We start from the raw sequence: 17,852 nt of genomic DNA, 5'->3' as shown, positions 1-17,852 counted from the left end.
CCTGTAGTAGCTCACGGAAATGCACACACACATACAAACTAGCTTAGAGGACTTTGGAGTAACAAGAGAACAATATTTTTTTTAATGTTGTAAAAGTACGTTTAGAGAGAGAGTGAGAGAGAGGAGTAAAGGGCAAAGGAGCATGTGTGTGTGCCAAGCAGAGCATTACTGCAAATTAAAAGCAGGGCCTTGAGTGTGAATGACCCCACACATCTTAGACTCTAACAGCCAGCATGTCAAGCACCGACTGATCCCTCTAATCCCAGCAAGTCTGTCAGTAGCTGTAACTCAGACGGCAAGAGCAAGTTATATCATCTAGGACAGATATGGTTGTCCTACTGCCCCATCCACCTCCTTATCTTATCATTCACACCTTAACAGCCTTTTTGGACTATGTTCATGTGAAATGGGAGTCGGTCTGGTGCTATCATCCCACGAAGCAGAATGCCTTCAGTGAACGTTTAACCAGAGATAGTCCATACAGAAAGATATTCCATCTATACGAATGTGTGAAACTAGGCCAAACAGGTTAAAATGAACCGCTGTCAATGGGACTTTTCGAGACAATCAGCTCTCCTTTGTAGTGTGCTTGGTTAAAAAGATGTTTGACAACATACACTTTTATGTTCTTAGATGAATGAAATCTTGCCCCAATTTTACAACCATAACTTTAACCTCAGCTTATAATGATGTTTTCATAAAGAATATTGGGCTGTGTAACAATGACGATAATAAGCCAGTTGCTAGAAATATGTGACCACCATATATTCTATGTACAGCACTGCCCCCAATGTCCAAAAACTGTTCTGCATTTTTTTTTTTTCTGTCTCAAAGCAATGGTTGGCCATGGTTCATCTTTCTCGCTCTATAGTTTTTCGTTTTACCTGACTTTTGTAATGCAGTTATATCTCTCCCAAGAATATAAAAGGCAGTGATTTTATCAGACTAACAGTGTGTGGCATTGCATTTAGACTTTGTTAGACTTTGTAATATCCACTATGACCTGCTTTTTGAAAATATGTCATACTGTGATAGCAAAAAAAACAGACAATAAAAACTACTCTCTACTACTATCTGTTGAAAATCAGTGCTTTCAGCCCACACTGCATTTTTTTTTCTGTGTAATGCATGCAGTAACATCTCCAAATGTTGACCAGTATCAGTTTAGAATCATGAATCATTAAGCAGCATTGCAACAGCCCAGAGACACAGAAAAAGACAAATTAGGCAATGAATTGAGGACACAGCCATGCATGTGTTTCATCATCAGTGAACACATGAGAGACAGCTTCAGGTTAAAAAAAAGCCTCCGTGGGATTATCTTTTGCCTCTCAGTTACAGCAGTCAAGGTGAAGTGAGAATGAATGAAGAACGTGTTGCCCATGTGCTGAGGTAATTGTGACGCTGTCGTGCAGCTGAGTGCTGAGAGGTCCCTCACATGCAGAGGTTAATTTCTGCCTCTCTTTGTGGCCTCCAGCAGCTGCTACATAATCCCCTTGAGCCTGCGTTCTATTAAGCTTTTAAAAGCCGGTATAAACTGTCCATTTTGTAATAGCTATGTCACATCAAGGGTACAATCTGCACCTCCCATTGCCTTTCATCTGCGTGCCTTGGTCAAGTCACAGCCAGAGCTCAGCTTCCGCAGCAGGGCAGCTTCATCGATTCACCTTACTTTGCTCCCAGTGCTTATCTTTCTTGTTTATATCCTGTGACTTTAATAAACTTGTAATGGTGTAATTGTAATCGTCAAATCTTGTAATTGTACAGAAATGTTATCTTCAAGTTGCTCCTCTTCATCCTGAGTCTACAACTCAGATGTGGACTGTTTTTTTTTTGTTTGTTTGTTTGTTTGTTTGTTTGTTTTGTTTTTTGCACAAGTATATTGTTGAAACGTAGGAGCATTCATTTGTCATTTAGTTTTTTGCTTTCGACCAGGGATTAATTTATTCCCATTGTGTATGTGTGTTTTGTTTTCATTTGGCTTGTGCTTTTTCAGACGTACAATTATCTTGACACAGAGATGTCACCCAGACATGATAATGAACCACTTGGAATAATTTTCCCCAAAAAAGTCAAATGAGGCTTGTGCAGTAATTAGGCATCAGAATGAATGACAGCCTATCTCTCGTGTACCATCGTACTCCCTAAATGTCATAGTTTGACACAAAAGCAGTCAAGAGTCCAGCTCAAGCTAATGAACTCTACATGCCTCATTCACATTTTGAGGACAGTTCAATTTGGATTTAAACTCATTGGTTCAATAACTGTACTTTATGCTGATAACCACACCCACAGGTAACTCAGGAGCACTATAAGCAGCACAACCACCAACACACATAGGAGGTGGCTTGTTCCTTTTCTCAAACGCTTTCTGAGCAATGTGTGCTTGGTTGACTCTTGTTCTGCAGAGCTGTATAGTGTCCATGAAAGCCTCTTGTGCCTCACTTCATCCTGCCCTGTCGAGTTCACATATTAAACTGTAGCTCTCTGCTACACCACCTTTTTCCAACCAAAGCTAAAACCAAGACAAACTCAGACACACACATGTGACTCAGGCTTTCAGACATATTTTTAACCGCATCAGTGGAACAATTTGAAGTACAACCTTATATACAGTATTTATGCAATAGTATATGCTATGATTTCATTGTGGCAGGTATTTCATACAACAGAGTTTTCGTTTCATATAAGTCATATAAGTCAAAATGGCTTTTTCATCCCAAAATGACATATTCTATATCCTGTAGGTTTGTATAGCAATCATTGAGTTTCACAGTCATCTCAGTGTTTGTGTGTGTGTGTGTGTGTGTGTGTGTGTGTGTGTGTGTGTACATGCACAGGCATGCATGAATAAGAGATAAAGTAAGTTTAAGACTGTACGCATGTGCACAAAAATACTAAAATACACACACACACACACACACACACACACACACACACACACACACACACACACACACACACACACACCAATCCTGGAGCAGTAATTTGCCATAGACGTGCTGAATATGGGTCAGATGAGGCTCCAAGTCATCCTTATCTGACCCACACATAAATGCGAAGGTCCACACAATGCTGTGTATTCTTACACATGTCCATGTTAAAGTACCAGACCAGACGCACTCTTCCACTGAAGCTCACTAATGGATGTTCGTTTCATGGGGACTTCAAACTCTCAGCCGCTGGGACTGTTCCCGTGTCATGGCTGTTTAAAGATCACCTTCACGGAGTTCTGTCTTTTTTCCACATGATATTTTTCACAGTTTTACAACTGGCCTCTCAAATTTGTTTATATCTGCTAAAAATGAATGTTTTTCATCTTTGCATATGTTTCTAAATGGCTGTTGGTGTTCATCAAGCCAAGTTTGAAACACCAGATTTCCATTTCTTTTGAGTGGGGAGCTAAAGAAAAAAGTTCATAAGGCATCATATTGTATAGTCACAAGTCAACCTAGGTCCACAGCACATACTCAAACTATTGTCACCTGTCATCACCTTTAATGTGAAACTATGAATGACAAATAATTAGCAGTTAGGGGACCATTTACTAGTTTTATGAGCACAAACTGTGTACTTGATGAAAAATGACTGACCAATTTGTCAATTTATGAGCAGTAATGATCTCTAGAAAAACCATAGCAGTGAGATGGCTGTATTATCATGTGATGAATGATTTGCTTTATGTGGGATAGTCCTCTATTTTGGTTTTCCTAGAGCTTACCCCAGCTTTTAACATGATTGATCCTTCTCTCCTACTCGATCATTTCAAACACTCAAACATCTGTAATCCTCTAGATTAGTTTGCCTCAGATTATATGCAGGATATACTTTGATGTCCAGGTCATTGGCAACAGTTACCTGTGGTGTCCCCCAGGGGTCAAATCTTGGTCTAGTCCTTTTCTCCATATGTTCCCCTTGGGCTATAATTTAGAAGGAGACTTTATGTGACTGTTATATAGATATGCAATGGTACTGTGTCTTAATCAGTTTTGACTCAATACCAATGATGTACACCAAGAGGACACAGTGTGTTGCCTTATTATTACTCAGGGTGCTAACATCTCAAACGTCACTATGCTATTGCTCCATCTGATCATTTCTGTCTATCCTCTAATCTGTCTGTTATGCCCAACGTCAGCATCATGGATCAGACTGTTGAAAAGTGCCCCATTTTAAAATTCTGCTCATGGAACTAGTTTCTACTAGCAAATGCAAAGGGTTTTCAAAATTCAAGCCATCAGACATGATATTAACTCCTCAATGCCTAACAAAAAAGAAACAGCAATGCAGTCCTCCAGCAGTACCTTGGCATATGACACAGTGTAACCCCATTGATTATAAAACTCTCGAGTAAACTCAAATCATTCACCTGCTGCCTGGATTCCCACAAGCTTCCTTTAAACAGTCTTGAGCAGCTACTAGTCAGGGCTGCTCGATTGTGGCAGAAGTCATTATCATGATTATTTTGGTAAAAAAAAAAAAAAAAACAGTGGATTTCCATGAACTTTAAAAATAATTGAATGGATACAATTGCAGTGGAAGAAGTTGCTTTACTTACTTTACCTCTCTGTGTTTTTGCATGTTCTGGTATATTCTACAATAGAACATCACACATATTTACATTTTTATCTTTTAAAGGTGCACTATGCAAAATTGGCAAGGGTAGACTGCAATGAAGATCCTTTAGACTCCACCGACAACATGAAATAGACACGTAATTTGATGGGGTTTTTTTTTTTTTTTTTTTTTTTTCTTTTTTTGTCAGATGAGCCTAGAGCATAAAAGCGATTTTTCATGCTGTATTAATCTGATAAATACATAATAGTAGCAGCAGTAGTAGTGGCAGCAGTAGTGGTGGGAATGGCAGCATAACAAAGGTTCCTGATTTCTTTGAATAGGCTTATTTATTCAGTAATGTTACTATCAGTGAGGCCTCTTGTAATAACATGAATAATACTGAAATGTTGTTCCACCCCATATGAGAGTAATCATCACTCCTTTTGCCAATTCTGTCTCATTTTGCCGGTACAGCCTCAGTGTTGAGCATCCACTGCCAGAGTTCATCTGTAATTGAAGTCCACACTGGAGGCAGATGAGTCAAAAAATTAGTCACCATGTGCACTGGCACTGTTGTCACTTAATGTTGCATGGTTTTCTTAAGAATATCTGAAGCCTCTGGTTTTTGTTGCATGTCGTAGCAGTAGTCCAATTAACACTGAATTGGTGCCTCTGTTCTCCACTGGAACAAAGCAGAAGGAGGCCTGAGGGAGGAGAGGAGTCAGACACATCAGAGACAGAGGTGAAGCATGAGGCCAAGCTAAGTTAGTAGTTAGTGGGAAGGCACAGGCAGGTTCATCTGTGAGGCTTCACACACCTGAGGCCAGACATTACCCAGAGTGGCGTGAGGAGGTAGGAGGACGTTTAATTGGACAGTAGTGACTCTAGGCAGTACCTTCCTGTGCAGCCATACCACTGGCTAGCACAAGGAAAGACAACTATAGCCATTTATCTCTTTTTTCTTATTGTTCTGTCATCAAAGCAGCTGTGGCTCTTGTGCTTCGGGTATAAGGGCTATGAGATGTACATCAGAGGGCTTAACAAGCTGGAGAGTGTGCAGTGCATTCACAAAAACTGATCAAAATAGGATGTGGTGTAGTATTAAACTGCAGAAACTATCTGAACATGAGACTAGGTTATATTTTGATTGCAATAGCATCTTGCACAAACAGTTTTTATTGCTCAGAAAAAACAGCTTTTAATAAGGTATGGATCTGCCTGCAGTGTAATGGATGATATTCCCATTCCCATGGGTAATCTCTCAGGACCAGCAGCAAAGATCCATCACTGCTAATTCATTGACTTTGACAGGCTGCTTCATTGTGAGAGAAAAAAAAAGAGAGCTTAGTTTTTCCGATGCCCAAAACAGCTCCAGAGACACTGCAGGCAGGATCAGTGGCCAACCAGTGCAGTGTTTAGCTTGACCCACAGTTCAGCTAATCCTCTCCCTCTGCCACCCGATCAAAGATGAGACATTTTCAGCTGTATGACGTCTGGAGACTATGGCTCAAAGTACACTGACAAAAGCCGGTAATATATTATGTAAAACGGCACATGGAGGACTACAACCTTCTCATCCAAAGTATCTCACACATGCAATCACATACCTACATGCACACATACCAGTCCATGCACACACACACACACACACACACACACAAGCATTTTGGTTAAATCGCAATTTTTTAAAAGCTGATTTCACTCTAAGCCAAGAGCTGAAATGAGCTTTAAGTGCAGATTTAAAAAATGTGGATTACAGAATACTCAGGTGACTGGCTTTACCATAAGCTAAAGAACAACTGTTTGACTGTTTATATTTTCATCACAATAGGTAACAAATGGCTCATCAGTGTTGTCTGACATCTGAGATGATATTAGCTGTGTCTACAATTAAATATGAAGAAGAGCCCTCCCACAATGGCTACCAGGCTGTTTCTTATCCTGCAAAGAAACTGCTAACCTACCCAAGGTTTTCCATTTTGTTTCATTTAAGAGGTATAATGCCAACGTTTATGTAAATGTTGTTTCAGAGGATTTTTTCACCTCACCAAGTAAAATGTCTGCGGAATTGCTAATGTGCAGTGTGTACTGTATTTTAAAGGTGATGCTTTTAGGTGTTCAGGTTCAGTGCAGCTAAATACTCGATTATTACCGTAATCCTCCATGCAAACTCATGACATATATAAAATTGAAATGTTTGCTAATCCAATTTGACAGGTAATGCGTCTTAATGAAAACAGTCCAACTTTCAAAGGATTATGTGCTGTGGGACAACAATTTGGCTGCCATTTGGCTTCCCTCTATACTTCAAAGATAATACGACTGGAGCTTAGAGAGCAGGGAGAAGAAAGTTGATTGTTAGTTTGACTGAGCAGGAGCAACAGGATGCGCAGCAGGATGTTTCTTCCTGTGGGCGCTCGTTGCTGTTACAGAGGTGCAGATACATGCCGAAAATGTCAGTGGAAGTAAAAGGATATCCTACTTACATCAAAGAGAAAGTGCACATATCGTCTCCCTGTTCCCACTTAGTATGTAGACTTCACCTCAAGGACACTTATATATAGTCATTGTGTATGAATGTAGATAATCATATATAAATCATACAAGCCAGACAGAAGGAGGACACAACATGTTGCATCTGGACGAAATCAAAGTTGACTGGGATGCACCTGCTTTTCTTGGCTGTCACTGATGCATAACACAACTCCTGTGGTCAGATTAGTGAGTCTTGTCCTCACTGAGATTGATGCGCTGTCCAAGGGAAAGTTGATCAAAGTTTTCGAAATCATTTTAAAATTGTGACGCCACCAGAATAAACTTGTTTCCCCTGTTAACGATGCAGAATGTAACCAAAGAAGGAATGTTTTTTCTTTAAACTCCTTAATTCTTTATATAGCTTATAAATCCATTAAAATTGTGTCAACCTCTTTCAATGTTGTATCTGATCTGAGAGTTTAAGGACACATGATGTTGTATTACCGGGCTGGATGGGAAACGTCTGCTCATGCGCTGTAATTTAGCCATGTTTTAAAACACTGCAGGAATTAAACCCCTGTATATACAGTATGTACAGTATATATGTATCTAATGTGTGGTCTGCTGGTATTTACTGATCTGATTATCCACAGCGGAGGCATTACACAGATTAAACAATCGGCATGATGTGGGCTGATGTTTTGCCGGCAGATAGCCTGCTTTACAACCAGGCTGCACAAACTGTGACTGTAGGCATCTGGCAAATCTGAAAACAAGGTTTACCTGATGATACACGGTCAGGAGGATGTTATATTAATGAACCACAGGGCATTTTTTTTATTGGACTGCCAGTATTATTTTAATGCTTGGGGAAAACTGCAGTTGGTTGTTTATTTTTGCTCATTTGCTGCTGGCAATTAATAATTATCATACCTTAAAGGTCATACTTTTATTTCAACACTGTATTCCTTAGATATATGCAGTGCTGGCTTGAGTTGGTGACTTAGAGACACTGTGCTGGGCTGACTGGAGATAGTGTGCAGTATACTTTATTGATCCCTGTGGGAAAATGCTCTTCTCATGTGCCCATGTCCACAGCAGTGACATGCTCATGGGCACTTCAGCTTGGTAGATGTTTGTCAGGTCAGGGATTTTTGAATCTGGATAACAGATTGTGTGTCTGTGTGTGTGCCATGTATTTGATAAAATGACAAAAACAGTTTTTACTCCTTTTCTCCTTTTAAGTTAAAAAAAAAAGCCAACCATTAATTTTAATATTACCAAAAATAATATTCTTTTTACTGATCAGATATCCTTTGCAATACGGTAACTACTTACCAAAATGATGAATCTAGTTCATTTGGAGTCTTCTCTTTCCTTTCGCATCCACAGCAAGGCCTGCATAGATCCATCTACTCTGACCTTTCTTTGCTCTTGCAGCAGCTCCATTTCATGATCTACACATAAAGCCCTTAATAATTTCAGCCAGCAACTTGATTCAGTTGTTCATTTTTCTACTTTGAAACCACAAATAATCAGTGTCTTTGTGCAAGTGTGTGTCTAAGCTAAGTCTGATGGTTGATGTGTGTGTTTTCCAGGCGATGGAAACCCCAAGGAGAGCAGTCCTTTCATCAACAGCAGCACCAGTGATGCCGAGAAGAGCCAGCAGTACGACGGCAAGAACATGGCTCTGTTTGAGGTGCGTCCGTTTCCTCCTCAGTGTCACCGAGGAACTGGTAACAAACATGTCGGGATCATGGAGTAACACTGGTCGTTATTGCTCTATTATAGATTACCTTTACCTGGTAAAGTAATTTTATTGATTAAAATAAAGTGAGCCTATCAATTTTAGGTTTATTTGTATGCATGTTAAGAATTCTGTCTTTATCACAATACTTGTATGCGAGTCAGAAAAAAGAGGAAAAAAGCACATTTAACAGCAGATGTTAAATGTTTTTGCCACTGACTGGGACTAGATGGGTATCGCATTCCAGCGCTAATATAACCCTCTCTCTCTCTCTCTTTCTTTCTCTGTGTGTGTGTGTGTGTGTGTGTGCTGCAGGAGGAGATGGATACCAGTCCAATGGTGTCCTCTCTGCTCAGCACTCTGGCCAACTACTCCAACCTGCCCACCGGCAGCAAAGAGCACGAAGAGGCTGAGAATGAGGAGGGAGCGCGCCCGTCCAAAAAACCCATCAAGGTAGAGCATCGTTACAGCATTTTGAAGAGGAACAGCGTCTTTTTCACACGGGCATAGTGAGCTCTGTCTGCCAGGTTACCAGGTTCTCCTCTAGTTTCTGAACACTTCTGTTATCTTGTCTCAGTGCCACAGCTCTTAGTAGCCAAAAGGTCAAATCTAACAGATATAAAAATGATGTAAATTGGGCAACTTGAGCCTCAGGGAATGTTTGAATGAAAAAAATTGATCTGTCATACAGTACCTGCATTATCCATGTTTTACCTATGTTGTCTTTTCCTTAATGCATCTTGGGGCTTGTTTTTGTTGTTGGAATTAACCCTTTTAAAGAAATAACTTGGCCCAGAAAATGAAGCTGTGCTATTGCTAGTCCATTGTATGTTGTTCACTTCAATTCAAACTTTATTTCAGACTCACAAAAGGGTCCATAGAAAATATAATAAAACATAAATAGTATAAAAAGAAAAAGACATACAGATGTTATTGGCGGTTCAGCTGACATGAAGGTGGAAAAATAATGGCAAAAGTTTCATATTGGGGTGAGCTACTGCAGGACTGGTGTGAGTTTCTCTGCTCCTACCAGTCAGTGTCATGCAGGGCCTGGGAGCAGAGCAGGTCACACACCTGCAGCTGAGCTTGTTAGCTGAGGCCTGCAGAGAAAAGGCTGCCGCCCTCACTGCGTAATTGGCTGTAACAGGAAAAAATACCTTATGGATACCAGATATTGGAATTATTTTACATTTTGGCAGTTTTAAGGAGACAGAAAATATGGAAAAACCTCTGGGCGTTTCCCATTAAAAACCATACCTGCCATTCTCTATTACCTTTTGTGACTGGGCTTAATTAGGGAGCAACTACTGTGACCTATTAATTCACCCAAAGTCAAAACTTTTACTAACAAAGGGCGCACCACACTACGAGTAACAGATCATTTCAGCTTGATTTATGGGGCAATTTTAAAATCAAAAGGAGAAGAGAGAAAAGATCAAATTTGAATGACTTTACAGAAGTTCATGAAAGTAGCCCAGAACGTCACATCATTCATTTTCAATTAGAATGATGCAAAACGGCAAAACAAGGACATCACACAGATATTTACGCACAGAGAGAGGACTTTATTAGCCCCTGCACCTTTACCAGGTTGCATGAAGCTCAGCCTTTTTTGTTTCATATTAGTGGCAGCCATCACCACAGGCTACAATAATGTAATCTGCAGCAAAAGAGACAAACACAGCGGAGCTTGTCACTAAATGCTGAGTAAGGGTCAGTCCAGAATGAAGGCTCTGTTCAGTCTTGGAGTCACCTGAAGCCTCCTGCGGTCCAGGAGCATGAGCCTGACTTCCTGTCAGAGAGTCCCTGGGCTCCCTCTCCCAGCGGACAAGGCAAGACTTAAGGACAAAGACTTTCCTGCGTCCATACATATTTCAGTTCCTCTTCATTGCACACTCCTCCCCGTGCTCCCCAGAATTTAAATGAGGGCTCCCCGACACAAACAGGGGGTCAGAGGGACAGAGAAGGACTTTGTTCAACATATTTATTCGTATCCCGGCATACTTTCAACACTTTTACTTTTTGATATAAAAATGTTTTATTGGTATAATGGAATAAGTGTGCTCCCTGAGGAGGACTGTGCACCATATGACACATGATACAAGACTCGCTGATGGAGAACAAGGAGGTTTATGTTGCTAATAACATTAAAGTTGTACAAGAATTCTAAAGTCAAAGGAGGCAGACATCTTTAATCAAGTGTAAACTTTGGGAAGTGTACCATGAGTTGACATTGTGGCGGTAATTACATAACAACATTACATGCTGGCAGAAGCCCATACAGAATTTGATTAGCGAACCTTTCTTCTTGGCAACAAAAATGTGTAAGCCAGTTATTAGGAAATAGACTCATATGATGCTTACAGGCTCCATTTTATGAGCACCGCATTTGTGGATAAATGTGTGTGTACAAATTTACAATGCAGACGATAAAAACTTTGGGATTTATTGCTCTCAGTGAGACATACTTTCTGATTTTCTGCTTAACAACCTCAAAAGCAAATACCGTTCAATCTTGTGAGGGCCACAGATGTATTGCCTGATGAAAAAAAAATAGAAGAAAAGGAAGACAAAAACCTTATCTTCCCATTCCCATTTAAATAGGTTAATGAGGGGAAATATCTTCATTTTTAATGAACAAAGAACTTGTCATCCTCTTCTCGGCAGATTGCCATCTCTTTGCGCTTGAAAAGAATAAACCCTTGCTTTCTAATGAAAGAGCCAGAACCAATTTCATAAGCCATCAGGATTTCAAATGCAAAATTTAATTGAGGAGAGTAAGACTGAGCAACTCAACACTTAGAGACACAGGCCTTGCGCTTCAATTCAAGACATATATGTGAGAATTATGATGTGCTAGACTGACAGCTAAGATGACACAAAAATTTGAGATACAATTTCACTCCATCATATCAGAGAGAAAACCATAATTAATCACTGATATCATGGAGTTTTCAGGGTTAATTGTGCTTAAAACTTCCCAACTGCAAAAGATATCAGTGCAGCCATACACTCATACCAACTTAAAATCATTATTTTACACTTAAAACTGTGATTAAACAGCTAAAATGCAGCATTTCTTTAGGATATAATCTTGATAGTTAATTTTTATATTGTATTAGTGTGTTGTTATACGTAAAGGTGCACAATGCAAAACTGCTGAAGGTCACTTTCAGTTTTTAGATTGAACTGACACAAATGGAATAGGGAACCATAGGGCACCTTTAATTTATGGCACATTTCAAGTTTGATTCAAAACTTCACACTTGGTATTATTTTGTGTTTCCCAGGCACCACAGCTTGGCACTCTGATGGGTGTGTACCTTCCCTGCATCCAGAATATTTTTGGCGTGATCCTCTTCCTGCGCATGACTTGGATGGTCGGCATCGGAGGGGTCTTTGGCTCCTTCATCATCGTCTTTATGTGTTGCTCCACGGTGAGTGAAACAGCCCTCTGCTTCAGTCTGATCTCTTTGTGGTTCCACTGCCCCTGCTGTCAAGTAACTGCTTTAAAAGGAACTTGTTCACAATAGTGTATAGTCTGTCACTGCTGTTGCGGATCTGATGTTAAGTGAAAATATTTCTGTTAACATTACTCCACTACAACAGAGCTGTGAGCATTAAAAAGATTATATCAACCAAAAATGGTCGCACAGCAACCACACAACCACATAAGGGAGCATGTGATTAAGCAAGAGCCTGTTAGAGTATAATTTGCATTATACAGATGCTGAAGGTGACACCGACTAAATCCTGGTATAAAGCATTCTGCTAATAAATCCCCCTACCCCCAAGTGGCGCACCTCATTATCTCGCTCTGTCCCAAGCGTTGTTTCAAAAAACGAATACAAAACAGCACTAAGACTAGGACACACAAAAAAGAGTATTAAAGGATGGTTAAAGCCCAAAGTCAGGATGAAAAAGACTAAGAAGGAAAGAAAGCTACATGTGGGTGGCTCAACATCTAATGCTGACTAAAAGGGGAGTTACAAATCCAGTGGGTAACATTTTTATGATAGAGTTACTGGTCTAAATAATAGATACCCGTTTGTGATGCACTGACTTTCTGGCTTGACTGCACATCCCCATGCAGTGGGGAAACAACTACTGGTGTTGAAATCTTGTGGCATACAGGAAGAGACCAGATGAGTCAAAGTGTAACCTATGTGAAAGACAAGAAAAAGAAAAGAAAAGGTGAAATCAAGTCAGCTTAAAGAAAGAGGTTTACACTCTTTGTAGGAAAAAACATTTTGGCTTTTTCCTCTCTCTCATCCCTTCCTATAAGTGGCACCAGTGACCGTGTTTATTCACATCACGTTATATGATGTCTGTGTACTGAAGCGCTCAAAACTGAGTTAAATTGAGTTAAATTTCATTGTGTCATCTGGGGGGTGAAAAGTGCACAGTGCACCTTTTACGCATGTTTTTGTGCCTGATTGTTCAATTTACTGCCTAGATTCTGGTCTTGTGACTTCTCAAGATCAGTTTACATACATTATGACAGAAACATGCCGCAGAGATTCAGAGATACAATGAGACACTTTGTTCCTCGATGTTTAGTGAAAATCCAATCAATCAATCAAAAATATTGCGCGTGATGTGCAGACATCTTTGCACCTCCTACATTGAAAGGGAGCAGTGATATGCATTGTTGATGGACAAAACAGATGGATGGATGACAAGATGGGTAGCAGCCAGCACAGGTGCCCTATGTTACCAGAGTTGGCAAGATAGGGCACCTGGGCAAACACAGATGAGCTACATGCTTATTATAGAAGTATGAATGTGATGACAAAATGTAACGATTCATTTCAGTCCACAGTGGTAATCCAGCTGCAGGCAGCAGGCAAACACAGTCACTGTTAGAATGGGCGATGTGCCAGCCGGAGCACGGGCAACGGGGCTGCTCGCCGGGTCAATAAGGATATTCTGCATGCTGCTTTCATTTTAATTCTGCGTGATGTGGAAAGCTCTCCATTTCGAGTAAATCCCTCTTAAATCCTGTTTTGACCGGAGGTAGGCTAAAAGCTTTGAAATACATTTACAACCCATCCTCTTATACTTACAGAACTAGCCTATTACTTTACACAGAGGGGCTGCAGGTATGAGAATTTCCTGAAATTGCACCTGACAGAGCATTTTGGTGTCAAGTATCACCCAGTGTCCATGTTATTTATATTTAGACACAATTTCTTTACCTATGCACCTTTACAATTGAGTGTAATGTTATCATCTCCATTACTATGGGATTGCATAGCACCAGGAATCACACTACAGCACCTACACCAGCATGTACACACTGAGGTGCAGACCCAGTGCGGTCATAATAGAGGGATATTTGTTGCGTCTCTTGTGTACTTGGGAATGCTGAGAGTGCACATCCATCCTCTCATCCTGGCAGCATCTGACAGCAGTAAAACCATTAGGTTATTATCTATGATCCAGTGAGAGCAAGGTCACTTCATTAAGACCTGATTAAAGAGTCACTTAACATTGTCTCTAAGCCTGCGGGCCCGAGGTGGCCGGGCCGACCTGTGATGCTAACAGGATTACATTATACTGTACCGACACACACACACACACACACACACACACATACACACACACACACACACCTGCCATGAGGATGTATTTACATATCATTATACACACATACACATGCGCATATACAGTATATGTATACAGGCTTTACATGGATGCAAGTCCTATGTTTGCTTATGATGACTATTATTGTATTTATCCTCTCACCAAAGACAAACACACTCTTACACACACACACACACACAAACACACACTCACTCGCACAGTGTAATAAACTTTTGGTCATGGCACGCCTGATTCCTCTGCTCCCATGCTTTTTTGTTTCTTTCTCTTTCATTTGTTTCAGCTGTTCCTGTGCTCTGCCTCTTCTCATTCTCTTTTGTTTCTAACCCACATCTGCACTCTAGCTCCATATTTATGCTCTAAACATTTTTGTCTCTTTCGTTTTGCTCTCTGTCACACTCTGTGTCTTTAATTCTCCATCATTCTGTCACTTACATAAGGTCTGTGATTCCCCGCCTCAGTAGCTAACGTACGCATCCACAATTGATTATCTATTTGATCAATGGCCGTGTCTTCCACTGATGAGGAGAGCCCTAAATGAGGTGAATGAGCATGCTTAACTAGCCATGTAGGTTGTTATCCCATTCACTGAGTCAGACTCTTCTGCTTCTCTTTTTCTCCACTCAGTCCCTCCATTCATCAGGTTCTCCAGGTTGAAACAGTCAGCCATGTTTAGTTAGACTTGAGACAATTACTAAATGCGTCCACCTACAACCTTGTTTTTGTTTTGCTCCACTGGGAAGCAGCTGGGGCCTGTATGTCATCTTGTCAGTCATTCAGCAGTGAGGTCCAGAGGGGCTTATCTCCAAATCAGTCTGGTGGGTTGCCATGAATTTTGGTGACATTCATTCATTCATGTTCCCTAGAGGGGGAAACCTGGCAACTTTGGTGACCCCATGACCTTCTCTGGAGCTCCATCAGCATGCAAAATATCAAATTTTGCACATTCGTGTCTCAAAAACTATTTTAGCATTGCCATTGGTGAAATTTGGTTACAGCATTGGTGTTGGTTAGGTGATGTAACCTGGTGACTTGGGTGACCTCCACTCTCGCTCCACCAACAGGATCACCGGGTTATCTGCTTTGTTTTTATTTAACCGGTATTTTACACCAATCATTCCACTGAGGTTAATCATTTTTTCATAGGCCATATTCATCAGTCCACAAAGGCTACCTCTGTCAAAATCACATTTGGATTTCTTTAGTTTTTCTAGTAAGCCTCTGTCTTTTTCTTGTAAGCCCCCAGTGCACCCAGACAACAGACGTACAGTTTAAAGTTGAAATGACACAGACAAATGCTTTGTAAGGCGAGCAATCGATAGAAACAATATGATTGTCAAAACAGTTTTGTCACAACTGAATTACAGTTCAGAGTTGAACAGACATAGAGAAATGTTATGCCACATGTTCAGTCGACATAGACGTTATGCATGGCGGCATAATTCTGCCAAAAACTGAACCTCATGAAGGGGCACCAATTTATCAAGCTTTAACATCTCTTGTGTTTTGATCCAGGTATTGGGAGAAGCCTATCTGAAAAAATCTCTCCCAAGTTCAGTATGAGCACGACAAACAGAGGGTAAAAATAATCCTTGCGAGCAGAAACTGTAATTGACAGGACTTTTTGGCAAAATAAAAGCATTGCTGTGTTGTGTGCTGCTCTTTCAGACCATGCTCACAGCCATCTCTATGAGTGCCATTGCAACTAATGGAGTCGTACCAGGTGAGTGAGCATTTGAGTCTGTATGTGTGTCCGTCTTTCACTTTGCAAACTTGCCATAATATTCTGGCATTATTAACTGTTTGTTTGTGCTCCACAGCTGGAGGATCGTACTACATGATCTCTCGCTCCCTGGGCCCTGAGTTTGGTGGAGCTGTTGGGATCTGCTTCTACCTGGGCACCACTTTTGCGGGCGCCATGTACATTCTTGGCTGTATTGAAATTCTGCTGGTAAGGAGCTCTATTGCTTTATTGCTTTACATGTTCCTTGGTCTGTATTACTTTGGTTCCTGTCCAGCGTTTCATCACTGGCAGCACACCATGCAGAGGAGGAAATAGTTTCGCTTATGAGCAGTGCTGTAGGGAACTTGAACTTGAGTAATGAATAAATTAAAATTATCATTTAATTATGACTTAAATTACACAGTGTCATTCTCTTTCAGGGCAAATGCCCTCTGTGATGCCTGGAGGTGTTCTAGTACACAGTGATGAGTCCAAACTAAAATCAATAACTTGGGCATCTGTTTCTCAAGCAAAAAATGGACCAATATCTGCCAAAGAGCACGTTCTGTCTATGCCATGGTCATCACCAAAGGATCACGGTCATGATGTGCCAGTAATACTGCACATGATGACACAAGGCTCATGCTGTTCACCTGACTGGACAGTAAAACAGTAAAACACCTCTTTTGCAAGACCGTCTTTCACTCTCAAAGGCAACAAACATAACCGAGTGAATCTGACAGTCAGTCAGCAGTAAACTAAACTGTGTTGGATGTTGGAGTTACAGAAGGCATTTAGCATTCATGATTTTTCCATTAAGCAGAGCCCCACTGCTAACTAATCAAAATAGTTTGACCTAAATCACAAGTGTATCACATTTTACCTTTATTTTACTTAAGAGATCATTTAGGCAACAGTCCCACCAGTCATGGCTCCGTGTTCACTGAATTACCTAATGGGAGAGGCCGTTTCATCCCTAAACAGTGATTAAAAATAATGCAAATCACTTTTTCTTTATGTTCTATTATGGGATATACACTAGGTGTACACTGACAAAGAAATTAAGCAACTAGTATTACAGCTATGTAACCCAGCTGTAGTAACAGGATTGTACGATAAATCGGAGGTCCTGTGAGACACCCAAATATGAAAGATAGAAGATATTAAATCATAAACAAGGAGTACAGCAAAGATTTCATAATAATACAGCTTTTTGAAAATGGCCTCTTTTGTCAGATTTGTGCTGAATAGAAGTCATCTCTCTCTCAGTCCTGGACTCCCTTTTACTCTCGTTCCTTCATTCTGTCCATTAGTGATATTTCACATTGCCAAAAAAAAAAAATAATAATAATTAAATGAATGGTTAGTGCTGGACATATTTATTTTAACTTATCAAGATAAAATTATGACCTAACTAATATTAATTTAAGGCACATTTGTTTTTCCTTGCAGAACTGGAGGAGCAGAAACCTTATGCAGAAGTGCTCAGCAGCAGCTATTAAACTCATGTACATGTAGATGCAGTAAAATGTAAATGAAGGGCAATAAATGTGCAGATGCTGTAACAGAACACAGTTAATTTGAGCTTTTTCTTGTAAGCAAGAAAAGGCATAATTGGATGTAATTCTGTGTGCGGCTGCATTATAAAACCTTTTTACTACTCATAATGTTTATACATATATATGTTATTGCTCTCCATTTTCACCCTTATCTTCCCTCATTTCTTCTCCTCTATGTCTCTCTCTA

At 40.3% G+C, this 17,852-nt stretch overlaps 1 protein-coding gene across 1 annotated transcript in view; it reads left to right on the top strand.

Annotated features, from left to right (window-relative positions):
* Positions 1 to 17,852, top strand: part of LOC115362028 (solute carrier family 12 member 5-like) — a 47,355-nt gene that overhangs the window by 15,427 nt on the left and 14,076 nt on the right. Inside the window, exons 2-6 of the mRNA XM_030055792.1 lie at positions 8,631 to 8,731; positions 9,095 to 9,232; positions 12,070 to 12,216; positions 16,052 to 16,106; positions 16,204 to 16,334. Of these exons, the coding sequence (XP_029911652.1) occupies positions 8,631 to 8,731; positions 9,095 to 9,232; positions 12,070 to 12,216; positions 16,052 to 16,106; positions 16,204 to 16,334 (572 nt within the window). The remainder of the gene's footprint in view (positions 1 to 8,630; positions 8,732 to 9,094; positions 9,233 to 12,069; positions 12,217 to 16,051; positions 16,107 to 16,203; positions 16,335 to 17,852) is intronic.

This window comes from Myripristis murdjan, chromosome 7 (assembly GCF_902150065.1).
Source record: "Myripristis murdjan chromosome 7, fMyrMur1.1, whole genome shotgun sequence".
Taxonomy (NCBI): domain Eukaryota; kingdom Metazoa; phylum Chordata; class Actinopteri; order Holocentriformes; family Holocentridae; genus Myripristis; species Myripristis murdjan.
The sequence above is the reverse complement of the archived record's forward strand: the minus strand, read 5'-3'. Positions and strand labels throughout refer to the sequence as shown.